The sequence below is a fragment of the Coloeus monedula genome, assembly GCF_965178545.1.
Source record: "Coloeus monedula genome assembly, chromosome: 16".
Classification (NCBI taxonomy): Eukaryota; Metazoa; Chordata; class Aves; order Passeriformes; family Corvidae; genus Coloeus; species Coloeus monedula.
The window spans coordinates 9,021,913-9,039,868 of record NC_138796.1 but is presented as its reverse complement, the minus strand read 5'-3'; the positions used below and the strand labels follow the sequence as shown (position 1 = coordinate 9,039,868).

The following is a 17,956-nucleotide window of genomic DNA, read 5'->3' as shown; positions in this document are numbered from 1 at the left end:
CGGCACTGCTGTCTCCCACCGCTGCCGGTGCCCATCGCCCCCGCCCCTCAGCTCCCGCTGCACCTCGGCACAGACCCCGGGAAAACGGGGCCGGGGGTGTTCCTTGTCCCTGTGTCCCTGGAACAGGCCCTGCCGTGGCTCCAGAGAGCTGGCACGGGCGCTGAATGCTGGTGTAGATTCACTTTTTTTTTTTTTTTTTTTTTTTTTAATTCAACAAGTAAAGGGGAAATGGCCCAGAAAGCAGCAGGAAAGGTGTGCGTGGCAGAAGCACCGCGGCTGCGGTGCTCTCCAGCAGGCTCCTGTAAAGCAGGCTCAGCTACAGGGAAAGGCTGTGGCAGAAGCAACCAGTTCACACTCCTGCCAGGCACAAAAAGGAAGAAGGTGGCGGCAGATCCCGAGAAAAGGTGTCCTTACGGAGTACTGGCCAGCTCTGCTGGCCCCCAGTCCTTCCCCCTCCATGGCTAAGGCAACATGGCAGTGTTTGAGCCAGCTGGACTTCAGCTCCTGCCCCAGAGCTCTGCTTCTGGAAAGCCAGTCACCTCCCCCACCTCACTGCAGGGCTGCATGCCCTGCATGAACACCAGTTTGTACCTCAGTCGGATAGGATCCTGGGAGAGAAAGGAAGAGAGAGGGACAGACCATGATTACAAACTCCTGGACTCTTTCACCCCTCACAGCCTTGCTGCAGTGAGTCACTTCTGAAAGGAGAAACACCAGCCTTGCAGAAGCTCTGCACAGAAGGAAACCCTGGATCTTCCTAAGATAGACAAGAGCAACTGGGAGACCTGTGCAAGCCACCCATGGGCATGTTGGCAATCCAGGCCTGGCCAACCTTCTCAGAGACAGAGGGCTCCTTACACATTCTTGGGTCTCGTAATTATCCACCAATGCAACAGATCTGCCACCCATCACTTGTGCCTTGGGAGCCATCAGCTTGTGTTCCATCAGCTGCCAACATCTGCACAGTGAGTGCCTAGAGCTGTCTCTGTGGACAGATGGTACAGAACTGTGGAGGCCCCTGCAGCAATTGCCCACACAATCCTTCAGACTGTAGCTCTGGAAAGCTCTCTGAGCAGGAAAAACATCTTCCCAGCACAGTTCAGACTGCCCTGTCTCTCCACTGCATCTCCCCATTATTAAGACCCTCCCCATATCTCATGCAAACACCCAGTGGGATTCCAAGTGCCCATCAGCAGCACCTTGTGTGGGTTGGCGAGCAGCAGCACCTGGGACACCACTGCAGGTGGGAGGAGAGGGTTGAAGGCTGGCAGCTCAGAACCTGAGGCTGGTTGTAACTTAATTTGCATGGTCTGAAAGAGAAAACAAAAGAAATACTTTTTACTCCATGCTGGGAAAGGGCTGGGAGCATTACTGAGCCACGGAGCTGGTTAAAGATATATCAGCCAGACTATCATTCAGTGAAAAGCACAGCCTGCAACTAAAGGCAGATATTCCTGAACAGCCAGTTCTATGCTACACATGCACAGGCAGCAAGAGCCCTACCCAAGAGGCTGAAGCAGCAGGTCTGGAGCCCTCTCTGGCTGCAGCAAGGCCATGGATACACACTGTGAAACGGGCACCGATGCCACAGGCACCACTGTACAACAGGCTCTCCGTGCAGAGAAAGGGAGCCACACAGTGTCCCATGAGCAAGGCAAATACTCAATAAGAAATGGTGGACCTTCTCCTCAGGACATTTCTGAGCATCTCTGCTACTTTGTCACAGGCTTCTCACCTTTGGGACTGCAGCCTGGAACACTATGTCCTTAATGGGGTGAGCTGAGGTGCTCAGCATGGACAGAACCATCACCAGCACATCTGGCCGGCCGGGAGCCGGGTCTCTGGAGAAGTGGAGCATGGCCTTGAAACCATTCCTATCATACACAGTGAGTGGACAGATAGTGCCTGCCAGAGACAAAATGAGAATCAGAATCAAAGCCTGGATTCCTCTCCCATCTGAGGGCGAACAGGAAAGATGGGATAAGGAACAGCAGAAAGGAAAATGCAGACAAACTTTTGCTTCCTTCGGCAAACTCACAAACCAAGTGGCACACAGCACCTGCCCCTGATTTACACCTGCCCCTAAGGCAGAGACAGGAATCTGAGTGTCTGCATTTGGGATTTAGCAGCTCAGGTTTCACCAGTCATCGAGAGAAGTCAGGTGTGGATCCAACAGAGATGCAGTAGGAAAAGCAAAGTGCCTTTCTTAGCACACACAAGATTTGGCTCCTTATCATGCATGCCTGGCAAATTCTCACGCGAATCATCACCACCCAGCCCTTCCAAAATCTGCTGCTAAGTCCTTCACTTGAGACTGAAGGCAGATCAGGATGTCTTTGCACCTGCCCTCTTCCAGCAGCAGTGAGAGTCAAGGCTCTGTGGCCCTGGGCTGAGACCCCGGGGTGACACATACCCAGGAAATGCTCTGGGGAGGGGCTGCGGAGCTGGGCCATACAGTGTGAAAACGAAAAGCAGAGGTGGAATGAAGAGCTCTTCTTTAGGAAGTGGGGCAATTCCCATTCACAAGTGTCTTTTAGGTCCCTGTAGAACAACTGTTTGAAGCTTGACTGAAGGTGTGAAGGACAGAGAGTTTAGAAGCACATTACAAAGATTAGTCAGGGCATGAAACTCCTGAGTAATAAGTAGGGAGGACAAGGACATTGCCATGCTATGACCCCTAGCACCTGCTCAAATTCTCAGGTACATCAAGCCTTTCACAGAACAGTCATTACTTGTCTCCAGCTGACCCACAAAGCACAAAGCTACTTTGGCTTGCTTGGAAGAGCTCTAGTAAGTCTCTAGTAAGCAGAGCTGGGGCACAGAATTGCACTTACTTGGTGTAACTGAGACTAAAGGCACAAAAAGGTTTTCTAGAGAAGCATCATAGGAAGCTGGATGCAAAGAGGCAGCAGGCTTCAGCTCATAGCCTGGACTGAGGAGTGGAGGGTCTGCCACTGAGTTATTTGCAAGATCTGGAAAGGGCAATTTCATTGGTGATAAATCCCTGGAAAGAAAAGCATGCAGAAAGCTTGCATTAACTGGGGATTCTACAGGGAATATATTGTCTTCTGCTGTATTCCAAATCCCTCATCCCCTTTAGGTATAAAGAAACTACAGGCTTACATTCTGAGTTCTTGAGAAATTAAAAAACTCTTGTCATCTATGGAAGATCTTCCTGTTTCAAAACTCATTAAGGCAGATTTTGGTTCTGTTACTATAGTAAAACTTAGTTTTAGGGCTTTGGAAGTCTGCTGTCCCTACACACAGCTTCTCTGGAGCCCTAGTCAGGGAGAATAAAGTAAATTCCAGCTCAAAGACATTGCAAGAAGCTGGAAATTTTCAGTAAAATTTCTTTTATTATGGCAGACTGTATAAACATATCATAGTAGTCCACTGCTCTGAAGATCTGTGGAGATTGATTTGTGAACTGTTCCAAGCTTCCACTGAATGCCTAGAAACTACTTTGTCACAGTCTGGAGAAAGCTGAGGAAAGTACTTTTTGAGTTACAGGTTACTATAAAAAGGCCTGACTGTAAGGTTTTTGTTCTTTCAGCTCAACATCACCTTGTTACCAGCCAATGGGATTTGTCTCCCAAATTTCTGACCCTTGGAAAGTCCTGGTGTGCAATTACAAAGTGCAATTAACAGGTGCACAACTGCAGGAAAGAGCCAACGTGTGCACAGATCACTTGCCATCACTGACCAGGGGCAGCTGAAAGGTTTTCCTAAACCTCCCTGCTGTAAAAGAATTCCTCAGCCCCGAAATCTCTCATTATGCAAAGTTTACTTACAAAGAGAACGTCTTGGTCTTGGATAATGGAGAGAGCTGTTCATCCAGGCTCCGGAACTCACTCTTCCCTGCACAGCTGTCTTCCCAGCTCTCCTGTGGTCCCAGGGTTTGAACAGCACTTACACCTTCCCTAAATCCATTGTGTACAGCAGGCTGGAAAATAAGGCCCTTCAGGTTCACGTTATACAATAATAGCAAAAATAAACCTATTCTTCTGGAAAGAACTTCGTTTATAATACCACTGCCTAAAGTAGTAATACATATAGAGTCATTTGGTTGCAAAGTGCACTTGAGAGATTAACTGAGAGCAAGAGGATTCCAGTTTCTCCTCAGAACAGAATGGAACACTAAAAAGGCTGCCAGGGAAAGCCAGACCAGGAATCATCTCTGATTTTCGTCTTTATACCTTATGGACTGCAAAGTATCTGAGCATCACTCACCTCTGCTAGGCCAAAATCAGGTGGTGGTTTCTGTATGACAGGGGAATTGCAGAGACCTAAGAAAGATACCAAAATGCCATAGATAATTTACAGAAAACAGGGCTTTTCCACAGGTTCTTCCTTTGCTGTCTAGCAGCAGTTTGGCTATGGTCTAACACCACTAAAGATGCTGCATCCCTGAAAACTTACACCTGGAAGGCTCTACTTTCTCTTGGGACTGACACTGAAGTCAAAGTTCTCCTCTCTTTATTAAACACCACAAACCCCCCAGTAACAAGGGTGACACTGAACTGCACCTACAGACCTAAGGACTGTAACTCCTCCTCGAGCAGGCAGGTGGAGGTTGTGCTGCTGTGGCGGGAGGCCGAGGGTGTGTCTGCGAAGGGGTCTGGGGGAGTCTGGGCCATGGCCTCCAGCTCGGAGAAGTCGATCAGGGTGTAGCTCTTCATGCGCCGTGGGGCTGCTCGGCACGCTTTGGGAACAGAGACAGAGTTAGCGAGGAACCTCCGGAAAGGAATGGCACATCCATGGGTACAGGTGTGCCTGAAAGGTGAAAAAATTCAGGAATATTTTCTGTCAATTATATGCAAGAGAAAATGATGGTTATATAATATTTTTCCTGTGTTATAGGACTTTCTCCACGTTTATTCTCTGAAAAGCACTTCCCTCCCAAACCCCGCTCCCACCTGGCATGCAGGGCAGAGCTGCCGTGGGGTGCTGTGGGTGCTTCTCACCTGGTGCATGGGCAGAGCTGGCAGCTGAACCTACTCCATCCCCGTTCTCCTGGCTGGCCACAACCTGCCTGTACTGCCCCAGCGCCCGTGAGAGCTTGTCATTGGCCTGCAGGATCTCAGCTGGGAAACCAGAGAAGATACAAAATACTCATGTTCCAACAGGAAGGTCAGGACAGTTCCACAGTACTCCCCAAACTGCTCGTGAGGAAGGGACAGTGCAGCTCAGGAGCGAAGGCCAGCGGAGCAGGCTGCCCTCAGCTCTTCACTCACCTTTCATTCCATTTTGCACACATGGCTGCTGATTTCAGGCCTCTCTCTCATTTATGAAGATCACTTTGAAATCTTATCCCATCTCTAAAGTATTCCTAATTTCTGCCATCTCTTCTGCACTTTCTTGTTCTCCACAAGTTTTCCCAGTGTACTTGAGTCTATAACCCAGCACTCCCCAGCTGGAGAGCCATGGCACCCATGGGTATGAAAGGAAGGTGTGAGGTGCAGTTGAGGTCTCAGGGTTGCTATTTAAGATGTCTGTTCAGCAACCATTGCTTCAGTCAGGTTTTCAAGGCATATGGACAGGAATGAAATGCCAATTGTGGAATTCAAAGATTCTGCTCTTATCAAATTAACTCTACCCTAGCTGAAACCAGGATACCTTCCTTGGTATTACACTTAAAAATTGAAAATATACTTCTCTTTCTGTTTTTACAGAGAGGGAGAAGTTCAATATCTGGAAAGGCCTCAAAAGCCTTCAGTTCTCTGAACATCAGAACTCAAAAAAACTCAGAAAACCACCTCAGCTGGAAGAAATGGATTCACTGTTTAACTTCGGGCTCCAAGTGAAAATTAACAACTTCCTCAGAGATGAGCAAGAGGAGACCCAATGCCATTTCCCCTGGGTTTCATGGTGAGAGTGGAGAGCTTTGCCCACAGGGTACCAAATGCCCAAGCACTCCTCTCCCAGGGAAGGGAACCACGAGGACAGTATTGGCTCTTACCTAGAGCTTCCTCGTCAGCCACCGCCTCGCTGGCCAGGCGGAAGAGCAGCGGCCTGAGCTTCTCACAGCGCTGGAACAGAGCCTGGGGAGGAAATGTTTCACTGCTCAGGACATCCCAGGCAAACTCACACTTGTCTCTGCAATCACCTGCAAGTGAAGCTCCCTCTAGAAGAGGGATGAAAAAGAGCATTTATGCAGGAAAAAGAGCATTTACCTGTAGGGTCTCCTGGTCAGCTGGGGATAATTCATGTCTCCTGTAGTTCTCCAGTAACTCATCCATACGTTTGACATTCTCAGAAACCTCATTGATGGTGTTCACTCTTCGGGACACCTGAGCTGACTTTTCTTGTTCCTGTGATGAAAAACGAAGGAAAAGGAGATGATAACTTGGCTGACACAGCCAGTGCACGTGCTTGTCTGGAGCTCTCTGGGTCACACCTGGGGAGTTGCTTCCTATTGATACTGTATTGCAGGTAGAGAAGGCACAAAGCAGCACAGGTGAGAACGTGCCCCCAGCCGCCCCGTCAGAGCACCCTGGCCGTGTGCTGTGGAATATGGAATTCATCTCACCACAGGCACGAGTGTGACTTCAAAATTTGAGCTGGTTGGTAGCTTCTGCCACACAGAACACACCCAAAATGACCACAGGGCTTTGTTGAACCAAATCTCCTACGTAAGCAGAGAAGTGGGATGCTCCTTCAGATGGAACATGCAAACAGACAGGCCAGATGTGCACACACACACTGCATGCAGGAAAGAGGCGTTTTGTACAGAAGTGACTTTTTTCCACCTGGGAACTGAGTTTACTTTTGGAAATTTCCTACCACTACTGCAGTACTATTGCCAAGGTCTCATTGACATGGAAGTGTCCTGCTGTATGCACATTCACATATTCCCCTCTTCCTGGCAATGGCATATTTTAGGGAAACAAAACAAAATGATCCCATGCTGTAAATTCAGAATATTTTGGAAAGACTGAACATGGGCTCTCCTCTGGGGCTACAGTACAGAGAGTCTCCTGTCAAAGACTGAATGGCCAAGTTCCCTCCCACCCTCCCTGGCTGCAAAGAGGCTTCTCCCAGGAGATCCCACCTCTTTAATCACGCTCTGGATCAGGCGATTGGCTGCCTGCAGGTCCTCAGGGTGGCTGCTCTTCAGGAGCCTGGCCAGGAGCTGTCAGGGCAGGGATGGGACAGCAGTGAGCAGCAGCCTCTAGGCACAGTGCTGCAGGCACACATCACACATGAGAGACACCTGCTGCAGGAATGGTCCTATAATCCTGGAGATACGTCAGATCCTGTCCCATAATATAATCCAGGTTATATTGCTGCCTGCATACACTGGCTGTTCAGGATTAGGAACTCTGGCTCTGCAGAACTTCTCTAACACCTGGAGAAGCCCTCCCTTGGGGAGGTTTCACGGAAACTGATGTTCTTCTGTAAAAAAGTTTCACTTTTTACTAAGCAAATATTTCTGACAAAGCCTCACAGAGTTCTCTAGCTGTTACACTGCAGGAAGGACCAGCATTACTCTGATATAGTCTGTCTGAAACAGCAGGAGCTCCCAAAATATTACTGATCCTCTTTTTTCATCAGTACAAAACAGGGCAGGGCATGAAGACTCTAAGGTTTACCTTGGATTTCTCTTCATCTGTGTCAAAAATAGAATTCTGAGGTCTTGGAGAAGGGGGAGGTAAAATTTTGTCTTCTGGCAGTTTGGGATCTTCTTTTACAATCCCTGGAACAGGTAACAGTAGCTGTTCAATGATGCCCAAGCTGCAGAAACCTCGATGCTCAACAGTGCATGAGGTTTTGCACAGATTTCTGGATTAAAGTACCACTGAGGACTACTAAATATAATGGAATGAATGAAAAATCCATCCCAGGATCCCTCTGAACTCATCTCTCATAACCCTGGGAGAGTATTCCAGGGCAAAGATCACTTCTGAGTTTGTCCTGTACTTTTTCCCTGCACACAGTGTGAACAGAGGCCTCCAGACTGGTCTGAGCTGTGGCTCAGGAAGGCTGTTCTTTGGAAAATCCCTTTAAGCAGTTCCATGCATCCTTCAGAACCCAACCAGCCTGGGAAGTATGGCCTTTGTCCCTTTTCCTTACATGTTATGAAAAAGCTGAGTCACAAGCTGATGGGGGCAGATATCTGTGGGGGAAACCACGGGCTTGGGAGGCGAAAAAGGAAACTGAAATAACAGAACTGAACCTTGTTTCTTCAGCATCTGATAAGCATCCTGGATTTTGACTTCCTGAGGAAACCAGACTGTCCAACTGAATATCACTTCTGTGACCCTTGACTTGACTTTTTCTGAAGACCAAATTCCATAGTACTGAAAACAAGACAGTAAAGAAAGAAAAAAAAGTTTAAACCCAAAGAATTGGTGCCAGATCTGGCACAGGGATCCAGCCCCAAGGAGTTTATGTGCAGAAACCAATGATAAGATGGATTCCTGTGAGTTTATTCACAGTGCTGTCAACTGTGTATCTTGGGGTTAGGAAACAGTTTAGAGCTGTGGCTATAAACACAAGGAATGCTATGGAGTGTATGACAATCACACATGTTCTGTAACATCAAAATTAAACCTCTTCAAACCTCTCTGATCAGTTATTGAATCCAAAATCCAAAGCAGGTTGTTTTATTTCAGTGAAAACAGTTCTGTGCTTGACTTTAAACACTCCCCTTAACTGCTGCAATGCAATCACACCACTGGCCTCAGCTAGCCCCAGACACACAAAAACTGAACAAAACCAGAAACGAAAGTTATTGTCTCTTATCAGCATCTGGATGTCTTCTCCAATTTCTCTCATTATTGCCTATGAGCACTCTTTTTATTACAAAAACACAAACCTCCCCAAGACCAGGCATGTCAAACTCATTAAATGATACCTGTCCTCTCAGAGCAGTAAACAGAATTGTCTTCAGTGATATATACTTTAAATTCTGTGGTTTCACTGAAATCCTGTTCCCAAGCCTGAGACTGAGACAAGGAGTTTTGTTCTTCAGTTGGGCATTTCTTTGAAATCAGTTTTTTGCAGCTCTGCCTTTGAGCTGATGCAATGGAAAATGAAACATGTACCAGTGGTAAATGTGTGCAGGATCCACCAGAAAGGGAAACTGATGGCTGCAATGCCGACAGGGTGTTTCAGGCAGGCCCAGGCCTACCCCAACATAGAGGAGCATGGCCAGAAGATCCCACTGCCTCTGATAAAGCAGAGCTGCATTTCTTATCCTGAAATGCCCCATAACCACCATCACCTACCTTTGGGGAAAGCACTTTAATCAGCTCGTTCAGAAACCTGAATTTTGCCATTTCACTGTGAAATCTGTCACCACAGTTGTTCACACAGGTCTCCAGCACCTGCAGAAAACAAAATGTTACCAACAAGAACTGAACACACAAGGCTTGGGGAGCTTTCAAAAACTTTGTCATTATAATACTAAATCTAAGAACCTTCTGGCACTGCGCTCATGAATACAAGATACTGAGAAAGTCATGCAGCAAGAACAGGTTTTATTCCTTCATCCAACCTTCCTAAGAAGCACAGTTAAGACCACCTCCTCTATTCTACTCATCACTAACAACTTTTGAGCTATTGCCTCTGTGGTGGGACACAGCTTACACAGCCAGAGCTGCAGACCAACGAAACACCTCAGCAGAGCAATGTGGGGAGGCACAGAAGCAGCTACTCCCTCCACTGTGCTCTGGTTTCTGTATTCCTTGTGCAAGGGAAAGTTAAAAGGGAGAGGCATCCAAGAGAAAGAGAAAGACATCAACATCTAAGAGAAAAGGAAGAGAGAGCTATCCTGTCTGCTCTGCTGTTCTACCTGCCAGACTGTTTCCAAGTGACTGCTTTGTGTGCGCATCAAGTACTTACTGTGAGAGCATGGAGAGCTTCCCCCTCCTGAGGGGACTGGATTTTGTGTGCCAGCAGCCTCAGCGCAAACAACGGGCTGGGGAAGAGCAAAGCAAGTCACACCATGCACAAGTTCCCAGGAAAAATAAATGCTGCTGGCTTTGGTCTGCAGAGAAGAGCAACTTCTGGATTCACAACAAGACAGATACCCTTCCTCGGGCATGACGGCGGCCAGGGACACGTGCACACGCACAAGAGGGGAATTGGTGATCCCAGCACTGCCCCTCAGCCATGCCCAGGGGTTGTCCTTTGGGAAGGAGCAGCAGGGACAGGCTGGGGAATGTCCATGGGCAAGCACCACCAGACCTGGCTCTCTGCAGCTGCAGGAGCTTTGATAACAGCCAGGGTACCCCGTGCCAGCTCCTGGGCACGAGCTGGGTGCCAGACTATGAACTCTGAGCTCAGTCTGCTCCAAACAGAGATGATCACTAAGGTTTGACAGGTCATTCGCTTAATGAGTCCCTGCTACTTCCCACAGAGCCCAGACTGTCAGCTGGAAGGTGGGGAAGTCTCAGTAGAGATCCTCCACCCATCTGGAAGGAAAAGCTGAGGCTGAGCTCCCTTGGGGCTTTCCTGCAGAACCCCACAGCAGGAATCCTTGGCCAGACTCCTGAGGGGCTGCTGAGGGCATGGCCAGCAGGATCGGCTGCCCGGTGGGCTCCAGCAATCAATGTCAGAGCCCATTCCCAGGTATCACCCTCCATCACATTGGCAAATACCAATTTCCAACTCATTTCCACTCCCGGGAGCAGCAGAGCCCAGCGAGCCCCCTCAGCTCCCCACACCGTGGCCCCAGGCCCCATTCCCACAGAGCCATGAGGGAAGCTCAGAGCCAGACACAGCCTGGACGAACACAAAGAGCTGTCTGTCTGCCTTACCCCTCCGTGTCAGCGTTCACCTGGTCGCAGAACCGCTGGATGCATTCCCAGTTTTCCTCAGAGGTACTCGGGTCAGTGGCCTCATCTTACAAAGGGAGAAAAATAAGAGAGGAAAAAGGAAAGCGCGGCCTCAGTGCGAGCGAGCACTCAGGGCAGGAAGCAGCTCAGATCTCTCTGGTGCCGCTGCTCCAGGGCTTTTTGCAGCAGAAAGGGGAGATCCAGGATGAGCAGGAAACAGCTGTTACTCAAATTTGCCTAAAAATATAGTCCCAAGCACACACTTAAAGTCAAGCACAGCCTGACAACAGCAGATGCTGCTTTTAGCATGAGAAACTTCAAAACCATTTACAGGCAGCTCTCCCGGCACCACACTGCAAAACTTGTTGTGCTGGAACACAGGCAGTTTACACTTTTGCACAGCTAAATTACGGGGGAAAAGTCTTTTTTTGGCTTTATCCACTCCCCAGCCTGTAACTCAGCCAGCTTTGGGGGCTGAGGATGGACAGGACAGATGGGGAAAGGGACAGATGCAGCGAGACAGCACCCACATCACCCTAACGGGGTTCCGTGATGCCGATGGGCTCTTCCCCACGGAGATGAAGCTGGTCCAGTGCCCACCCAGTTTGGAACAGGCACCGGAGCCAGCGGCCAAGCCAGCCCCGACCCCCAGAGCCCAGCCCCACTCACTGAGCCACCGCTCCAGCTGCCCCGTGCCAGCCATGGGCTCCGTCCGCTCCGCCCCAGCAGGAAGCGGCTCCACCGCCCCCGCGGGCAGCCCACGTGAGTTTTCGTGGCGTGGAAGTGTTCGCTGTGGGCGTGGGCTCAGCACAACACCCCGCCACCAGCCCTCCAGAGCTCCTCCCCTCACCGGCGCGCAGAGTATTGGCGAGAACGGAATCAAAGTCACCACATTAATTTAATAATTAAAAGGGCATCAGACAAAAGAGGAAAAAACATCCCAATCTCCTGATCAGGGATATTTTTAGCAGAACCACGTGCATGACACAGTACACAGGGAGGAGTCCCCCTCTCCGAGCAGCTCACGCAGCCTGGTAGGAGACCAGGGCAGCTAAGAGGGCAACAGCTATAATATATATCTGTTTATATATATATATATATACCTGCCCATGGTATTTATTGGGGAACTGTGTTGTGTAGCTGTAGGTACCCTGCAAGGCCCTCTCCAAAAAGAATCTGATCTGCTGCTATCAGAAGTTCAGTTACTTTCTGTCCATATGGTCTGAATTTAAATGCTGATACATGTCTTTTTCTCCCACCCTGCAAACCAGGCTCCTTGCACGGGGTGACAGTAGGATGGCGTTGAATCTGGATTTGGTTCCTCTCCCAGACGAAGTGGCTTGTGCTTAGTGCAGGGTCATACAGGCATGGGAACAGCACAGACACCCGCCTGGCCTAAAGCCCAGCTCATCTGATCAGAGATGATCACACAGGTGCTGCCTGCACCCTCCGAGTGCACACCTGGCACCGTCACCAATGTCCCGTATCAGCTGGACAGTGCTCTGTGTATCCGGCCGCACACTTCCTCAGCTCCCAAAGTCACCATCATCTCGGCAACGCTCGGGCCGTGCTGCAAACACAGAGGGAGTCACTGAACACATGGAACTGAAACTTCCCGGCACGTGTTTGTGCATCATGGTGACTGAATCTATGGAGCGATTCGCTCTCGGATCGCTGCCAGACTGAGGGGGGGGGGGGTCATCAGCAGCTCAAACAAAGGCTTGGGGTTTCTCCTCCTGAAGGCAAATGCCAGTCAGATGGACCTGAAAGATTAGCACCAGAGCTGAGCCAGGATTAGGCTTTGGAGAACTTTTGTAAAACTTGGGTTTGAGCTCTGTGAAAGCAGATTGCACATAATCTCAGAATTGTTCTTTTTACCTGCTGCCCGCTGAGCACCAAGCGGAGGAGCTGCATCATGCTGCTGTACTTGGTCTCTCTGGTTTGCTTCTGGAGACTTCTCAGGTCTTTGTTCAACTCCTCCACAGTCAAGGCAGCTGCCTGCCTTGTCATGAGCCTTTAGGAAAGAAGGTGTCCTTACAGTCTGGGGACATGAAAACCACAGGATTCCTAACTCTCACGCCTGCCCTGTGCCCGGGGTGCTCCCTCTGCTCACAAGAAGCAGACCTCATTCAAAGGACCAAGTTTAAACCACAGAATTATGCCACAGATGTGGAAATCCATAGAAAAAGCAGTAATTCTGATTGGTTTTTAAAGAACACAATTTTCAGAGATGAGAAGCCATTGCTGCCACTACTCAGCTCAGACAGCAGCACACTTACCCTACAACTAGTTTTCCTATTTCATCTACTTCTGCAGAAATTGTTTGTAGCTGCTGCCGGGACACCAAGGGCCTGACCCACAGGTAAGAGTAATCACTCGACACCAGATTCTTCAGGAGGCTTATGTGACCCTAGGGAAAGAAAGCAAAGCTGCAGGGCAGAGGGCTGTGCTGTGGAGGAAGCAATTCCATCCAGCCTGGGCTTCACAGCAGTGCCCTCGTGCTGACAGCAAGGTAGCTTGGTTTTCCACCCCCAGAGCCCCCCGGAGTGAGTGGGGACACAGAGGCAGCTCAGAGAGCATTGGCTGTCCCTGAGGTGCTGAGCAACATGTGGCTGACTCGGAGCTAGCTGGGGAAGTGGCCACTTTTCAGCATGCAGTGGGAAACCACACGAGTCACCATCCTGTTGCCATGTGCAGCCTTCACACTGGGACAGCTGGGTCCCTTCCTGCCCGTACAAAGGGCTTTATCCTTCACAAGGAATCTCCCAGATACTCCAGCAGCATCCCAGCAGACTGGGAACAGCTGGAGTCACCTTCCCCCTGCGAGCACTCAGCCCCTTCACCAAAACCCAGGCTCCTGACACAAACCCCACTGGTGTCTCCAGGAGCTTCATCCCTCTTGGCAGAGGCTGCTTGGACTTTGCTTCCAAGGCCCAGAGTAGCAGCAAAGCAGAAGCACCTTATGCTGCCCTGTCAGCAAAGGGGAGAGGTGAGTGGGAGAGGCCAGGAGAGGCCTCTGCTGGCATGAGGGACCTGCACGCTGTCATGAGGGACATGGGGCTGGACCTTCCTTCCCAAGTCAGCTACTCCCTGGGCTACAGGACAAGGGCTCTTTGGAGGTTGTCAGCTCATCTAGACAAAGCCACAGCTGATCTTATCCAGTACTGCCCCCCATTCAGTTCTGAGTGGGAAGCAGAAGGGTCTTTCAAAAACATCCTGCAATTCCATGATCACTTCCACGGCAGGGACACGTCATCCCTCTGCTGAGGGAGTTCCGTGCTGGCTCAGCAAAGTAGGGATGAGTTTAAGGCTCTGCAAAGACCACCAGGACATTCACCAGGCCCATTCCCACAGCTCAGCCGCCTGTATCAGGGGATTTTGGCAGCTGGCTGGCACACAGCCACCAGAGCTGGCCGTGACAGCTGTGCCACAGCAGAGCTCCTATCACAGCCCAGGGCTCAGCCGAGTCTTCATCCAGGAATCTCCACAACACCTCAGCTCCCAGAATGGTAGCACAGTGCTCTGTCACTACTCATACTTTTCTCAGCAGGAGGACTCGCTCCACATATTCATCTTCCAGAACATCTGGATCCACTTGCTGATCCCCATAGACGAGCTCCACCAGCCCCTGCAGCTCCCTAACGAGCCTTTGGCGCAGCCCTTGGTTCTCAATGTGACGGGTGAGGTGAACCCTGTAACAGAGAAAAGACCTGCTTTTGGATTGCTTTGGGTTATGTTGGATCTTATCACCCCAACCACATTTCACAGAAAGCACAGAATATTCTGAGTTGGAAGAGACCCACAAGGATCAAGTCCAACTTTTAAGTGCATGGCACATGTGGGGACTGAACCCATGACCTTGGCTTTATTAGCACCATGCTCCGACCAACTGAGCTAAAACTCAGTTAGAAGTGCTAGAAAAGCAACACTAAACCACGGTCAGACACTCTACAAAGAAGCATTTAGCTCTGGTGCCCCACAGTGAAATGATGATGAGACCACTCTAAGCAGCACAGTGTCCTAGCAGCACAAGTGTACTTGCAGAGGAACTTTTCAGAAGCGTTAGCTCTTTTTAGATGTTATTTTCTTATGTTATAAACTTAAGATTTTAGATCCTCCCAGCTACATCCACCCTCTGCCTAGATTTCCAGTGTTGCCAGCCACAGTGCACAGGATAGGAGGCAGGAACGCTGTGAGAAGAAACTTATGCTTCTTCTTAGCACAGCCCAAAAGCTGCTGCACCAGAACCATGCTTGATCCAGCAAACAAAACCTCCAGGCAAAGCCAAGTGCTAGGAATAAATTCTCACTGATGTGGTACTTACTACCTTTTAAAGCTACCACTAATATTTTACCTGTTGAATTCTGGGAGAGCTTCCAGGTCCAGAAGAGCAGAATGGGTTGTAATTCTGCCTACTTCAAACTGGGAGATCAGCTCCTCCAAAGTCCTCCCCATCTTCTTCTCTGCAACACAACCCAAACAGAATCAGAGGGGTGTGTACTCCCACACAGAACAACCACCACTCTCCTCACCACAGGCCTCGGGCACGGGGCCAGGCCAGCAGCACACTGAGGAAAGGTGACACAAGACAGCCACCTGTGCAGTGCCAGCAGCAGCAGGGACATCATCCAGCAGGCAGGAGGGAACTGTCAGCAGGCACACACAGGATGCTGCCCTCTCCCCAGGAGCCTGCTCTACTCTCAAGGCACCAGGAACTGGGACATTCTGCTTGGCTTCATCACCTTCCTGAGCGGAACACCTTCACCTCAGTCAGCCAGAGAGAAGTAACACTCAGCTAAGAGGCTTCGCTGCCCAAGGAAGATTTCATTCCCAAGCAAAGCTCTCAGAACACAAGTTAATTTGTGATCCCCACACAGCAAGAACCACAAAAGGAGACATTGACTCAATTCCTCATGGTCTGTCAGGTTAAAGGAGAAGTGGCACAGGTGTCAGACAACACTGCAATTATTAACCACAGAATGCAGTTTTCCCAAGAGTTCACAGTTGCTCAACCTTGAAGTGAGAGTTTTCCCAAGGGGGAACCCATTAAGCATCAGACTCAATTTTAATGGCTGAACAGCAGCAGAAAGATTTCCACCATTCCAGTTCCTTTCACAGGAGCTTTGCAGAAGTCCTGGTGGCACCTCAGTGACTGACTGGTTACTTTACACCCATTTCCTGACCCCTTCAAACACTGACAAAGTTCTCAGCTATTAAAATAAAACCAGCCCATGCCACAAAGTCAGCATGAAGTGACCTGGCAGGCAGGAGCCTGTGGTGTTACCTGTGAACCCTGAGCCGCAGTTGGTGACAATGTCCACCAGTGCCTCTGGCAGGAAGCCGTCCCGAGCAAAGTGCTCCAGGAAGATGTCCCCCTGCCTCTTGGACAGCTTCCCACCATCCTTGTTCAGCAGCAGTGGGAGGTGGCCAAACTGAGGGGGCTCCCAGCCAAAGGCTTTGTAAAGAAGCAGGTGCTTGGAAGTTGAAGTCAGCCACTCAGTCCCGCGCAGGACATGGGTGATGCCCATGTAGTGGTCATCTACCACATTTGCCAGGTGGTACGTGGGGAAGCCATCCCCCTTGAGAATCACGGGGTCACCTTCCACCTCAGCCACCTCATGCTTGTTCCAGCCATAGACCAGGTCCTGGAAGGGTTCCACCCCCTTCTCCAGCCGGAAGCGGATGACGCAGTCAAGGCCCTGTGACAGCTTCTGGGCCACTTCCGTGGGTGTCAGGTGCCGACACCGGTTGTCATATCTTTGGGAGATGAGAACAAAGGTTTCCACTCAACACAGGCCAACACCATCAGCCATTTTTACATTCCCAAAACTCTAAGCAGATGCCTGAATTTTAGCTGTAACCCGCCCACTACACATCCAGTCAAACACCTCATCTCTGGAGGGTGACACATGGCTTCTCTCTCTACGGGCAGCGAGGCACAATCCCATCGCAAAGTGGCTTTTTGCAAGTGCGCAGCCCTGAGAGACCCGCGTGGGACAGGGACAGGCACTCATACCGTGGGGTCTGCTGGCTGCGCAGAGCCTCCCTCCGGAGCAGCTGCAGGCGCTGTGGGGTGCAGAAGCAGCGATAGGCAGCCCCACTGTCCAGCAGCGCCGCGCTGGCCTGGCGGTACAGCTCCAGCCTCAGCGACTGCACGTAGGGCCCAGCGGGGCCGCCGCGGCCAGGGCTCTCATCCGGGGGAATACCTGGAACACCGGCACAGCAGGACTTGAACAGCTGGGCTGTCAAAACAGCTCATACAAAGGCAGAGCCAAACCCACCCTCAAACTGAGTAGTTAGAAAGATAAGGTTTCAGTAGGTGAAAAATGAAAGACGTTTCTAAATACCTGCCCAGTCCAACATATCTTCTATTCCTTCTGCAGCTCCGGGCACCACCCGATTCTGATCTGTATCCTCCACTCTTAAAATAAAGGTCCCTTGGTATTTTTTGGCAAATATGTAATTGTACAAAGCAGTCCTAAGGCCACCCAAATGCAGAAAACCTGTAGTCGTGGGGAAATCAAAGGAGACTGTCACACTGAAGACCCAGAGAAGAGTTCTAAATATGAGCTGGAAGGGCGATGGATGCTGCCTGCGATAGTAGCGCTACCGAGGCGGGAGCTGACCGCACGAACACAGCTGCGGGGGCACAGGCTATGAAAACAACTTATGGATGACTGCTCCCACGAACAGATTCCCTGAAATGACCGGGAAATCCGTTATAAGCTGGCACATGCCAGGAACAGCACTGCCACGGTACACTAACAGTGACCCCGCACAACCAGGAGGGCACCGGGACACGCTGGCAGGGCGAGCCCCGCAGCTCCGGCAGGAGCATCAACCCCTCAGCTCTCCAGGAAGCCAACACCCACCTTCCCCACACCCGCCCCTCGAGAGCCCGAATTGATGTTTTCCAACCCAAAGCCCCGCCCCCGCCGCAGCGGAGCCCCGGGGAACGGGCAGGGGCGGGGCTGCCGAGGAGCTGGTTACCTGTGGGGCTGGGGCCGAACCGGACCCGCGGCCCCCGCCCGGACCCGGACCCGGACCCGGACCCGGACCCGGACCCGGACCCCGATCCCGCCGCGCAGCGCAGCGCGCGCAGAGCTCGCGCCATCCCGCCACGCGCCCACGTGGCCGCGGCGCCGCTTCCGCCCGGCCGCGGCAGCCAATCCTTG

At 50.7% G+C, this 17,956-nt stretch overlaps 2 protein-coding genes across 3 annotated transcripts; both read right to left on the bottom strand.

Annotated features, from left to right (window-relative positions):
* Positions 1-497: 497 nt before the first annotated feature.
* Positions 498-11,484, bottom strand: GGA2 (golgi associated, gamma adaptin ear containing, ARF binding protein 2; the record flags this gene model as incomplete). Its single annotated transcript, XM_082292282.1, has 17 exons — positions 498-608; positions 1,200-1,310; positions 1,736-1,905; positions 2,835-3,004; positions 3,792-3,943; positions 4,231-4,286; positions 4,535-4,702; positions 4,965-5,084; positions 5,960-6,041; positions 6,174-6,311; positions 7,052-7,132; positions 7,593-7,696; positions 8,177-8,300; positions 9,231-9,329; positions 9,847-9,922; positions 10,764-10,848; positions 11,451-11,484. The coding sequence occupies 17 exons, from the start codon at positions 11,482-11,484 to the stop codon at positions 498-500; spliced, it is 1,881 nt and encodes a 626-aa protein (XP_082148408.1).
* A 279-nt stretch (positions 11,485-11,763) lies between these two features.
* On the bottom strand, positions 11,764-17,897 carry EARS2 (glutamyl-tRNA synthetase 2, mitochondrial). 2 transcript variants are annotated; one of them, XM_082291972.1, is made up of 9 exons: positions 17,772-17,897; positions 17,129-17,284; positions 16,798-16,987; positions 16,066-16,538; positions 15,136-15,244; positions 14,320-14,473; positions 13,061-13,191; positions 12,660-12,795; positions 11,764-12,351 (listed from the first exon to the last, which is right to left on the bottom strand). In XM_082291972.1, exons 1-9 carry the CDS (start codon positions 17,893-17,895, stop codon positions 12,268-12,270), a joined length of 1,557 nt encoding a protein of 518 aa, XP_082148098.1. In that variant the 5' UTR covers positions 17,896-17,897; the 3' UTR covers positions 11,764-12,267. The 2 variants fall into 2 exon arrangements, with proteins under 2 accessions (XP_082148098.1, XP_082148099.1); XM_082291973.1 differs by lacking the exon at positions 13,061-13,191.
* Positions 17,898-17,956: the final 59 nt, after the last annotated feature.

Coding starts and splice junctions, on each gene's coding strand:
- EARS2 (XM_082291972.1), bottom strand. CDS start 17,895: ATGGCGCGAGCTCTGCGCGCGCTGCGCTGCGCGGCGGGATCGGGGTCC. Junction 16,539..16,797: donor CGCAGCCAGCAGACCCCACG/GTATGAGTGCCT, acceptor CATCTCCCAAAG/ATATGACAACCGGTGTCGGC. Junction 13,192..14,319: donor GAGTCCTCCTGCTGAGAAAA/GTATGAGTAGTG, acceptor TTCTTTCCCTAG/GGTCACATAAGCCTCCTGAA.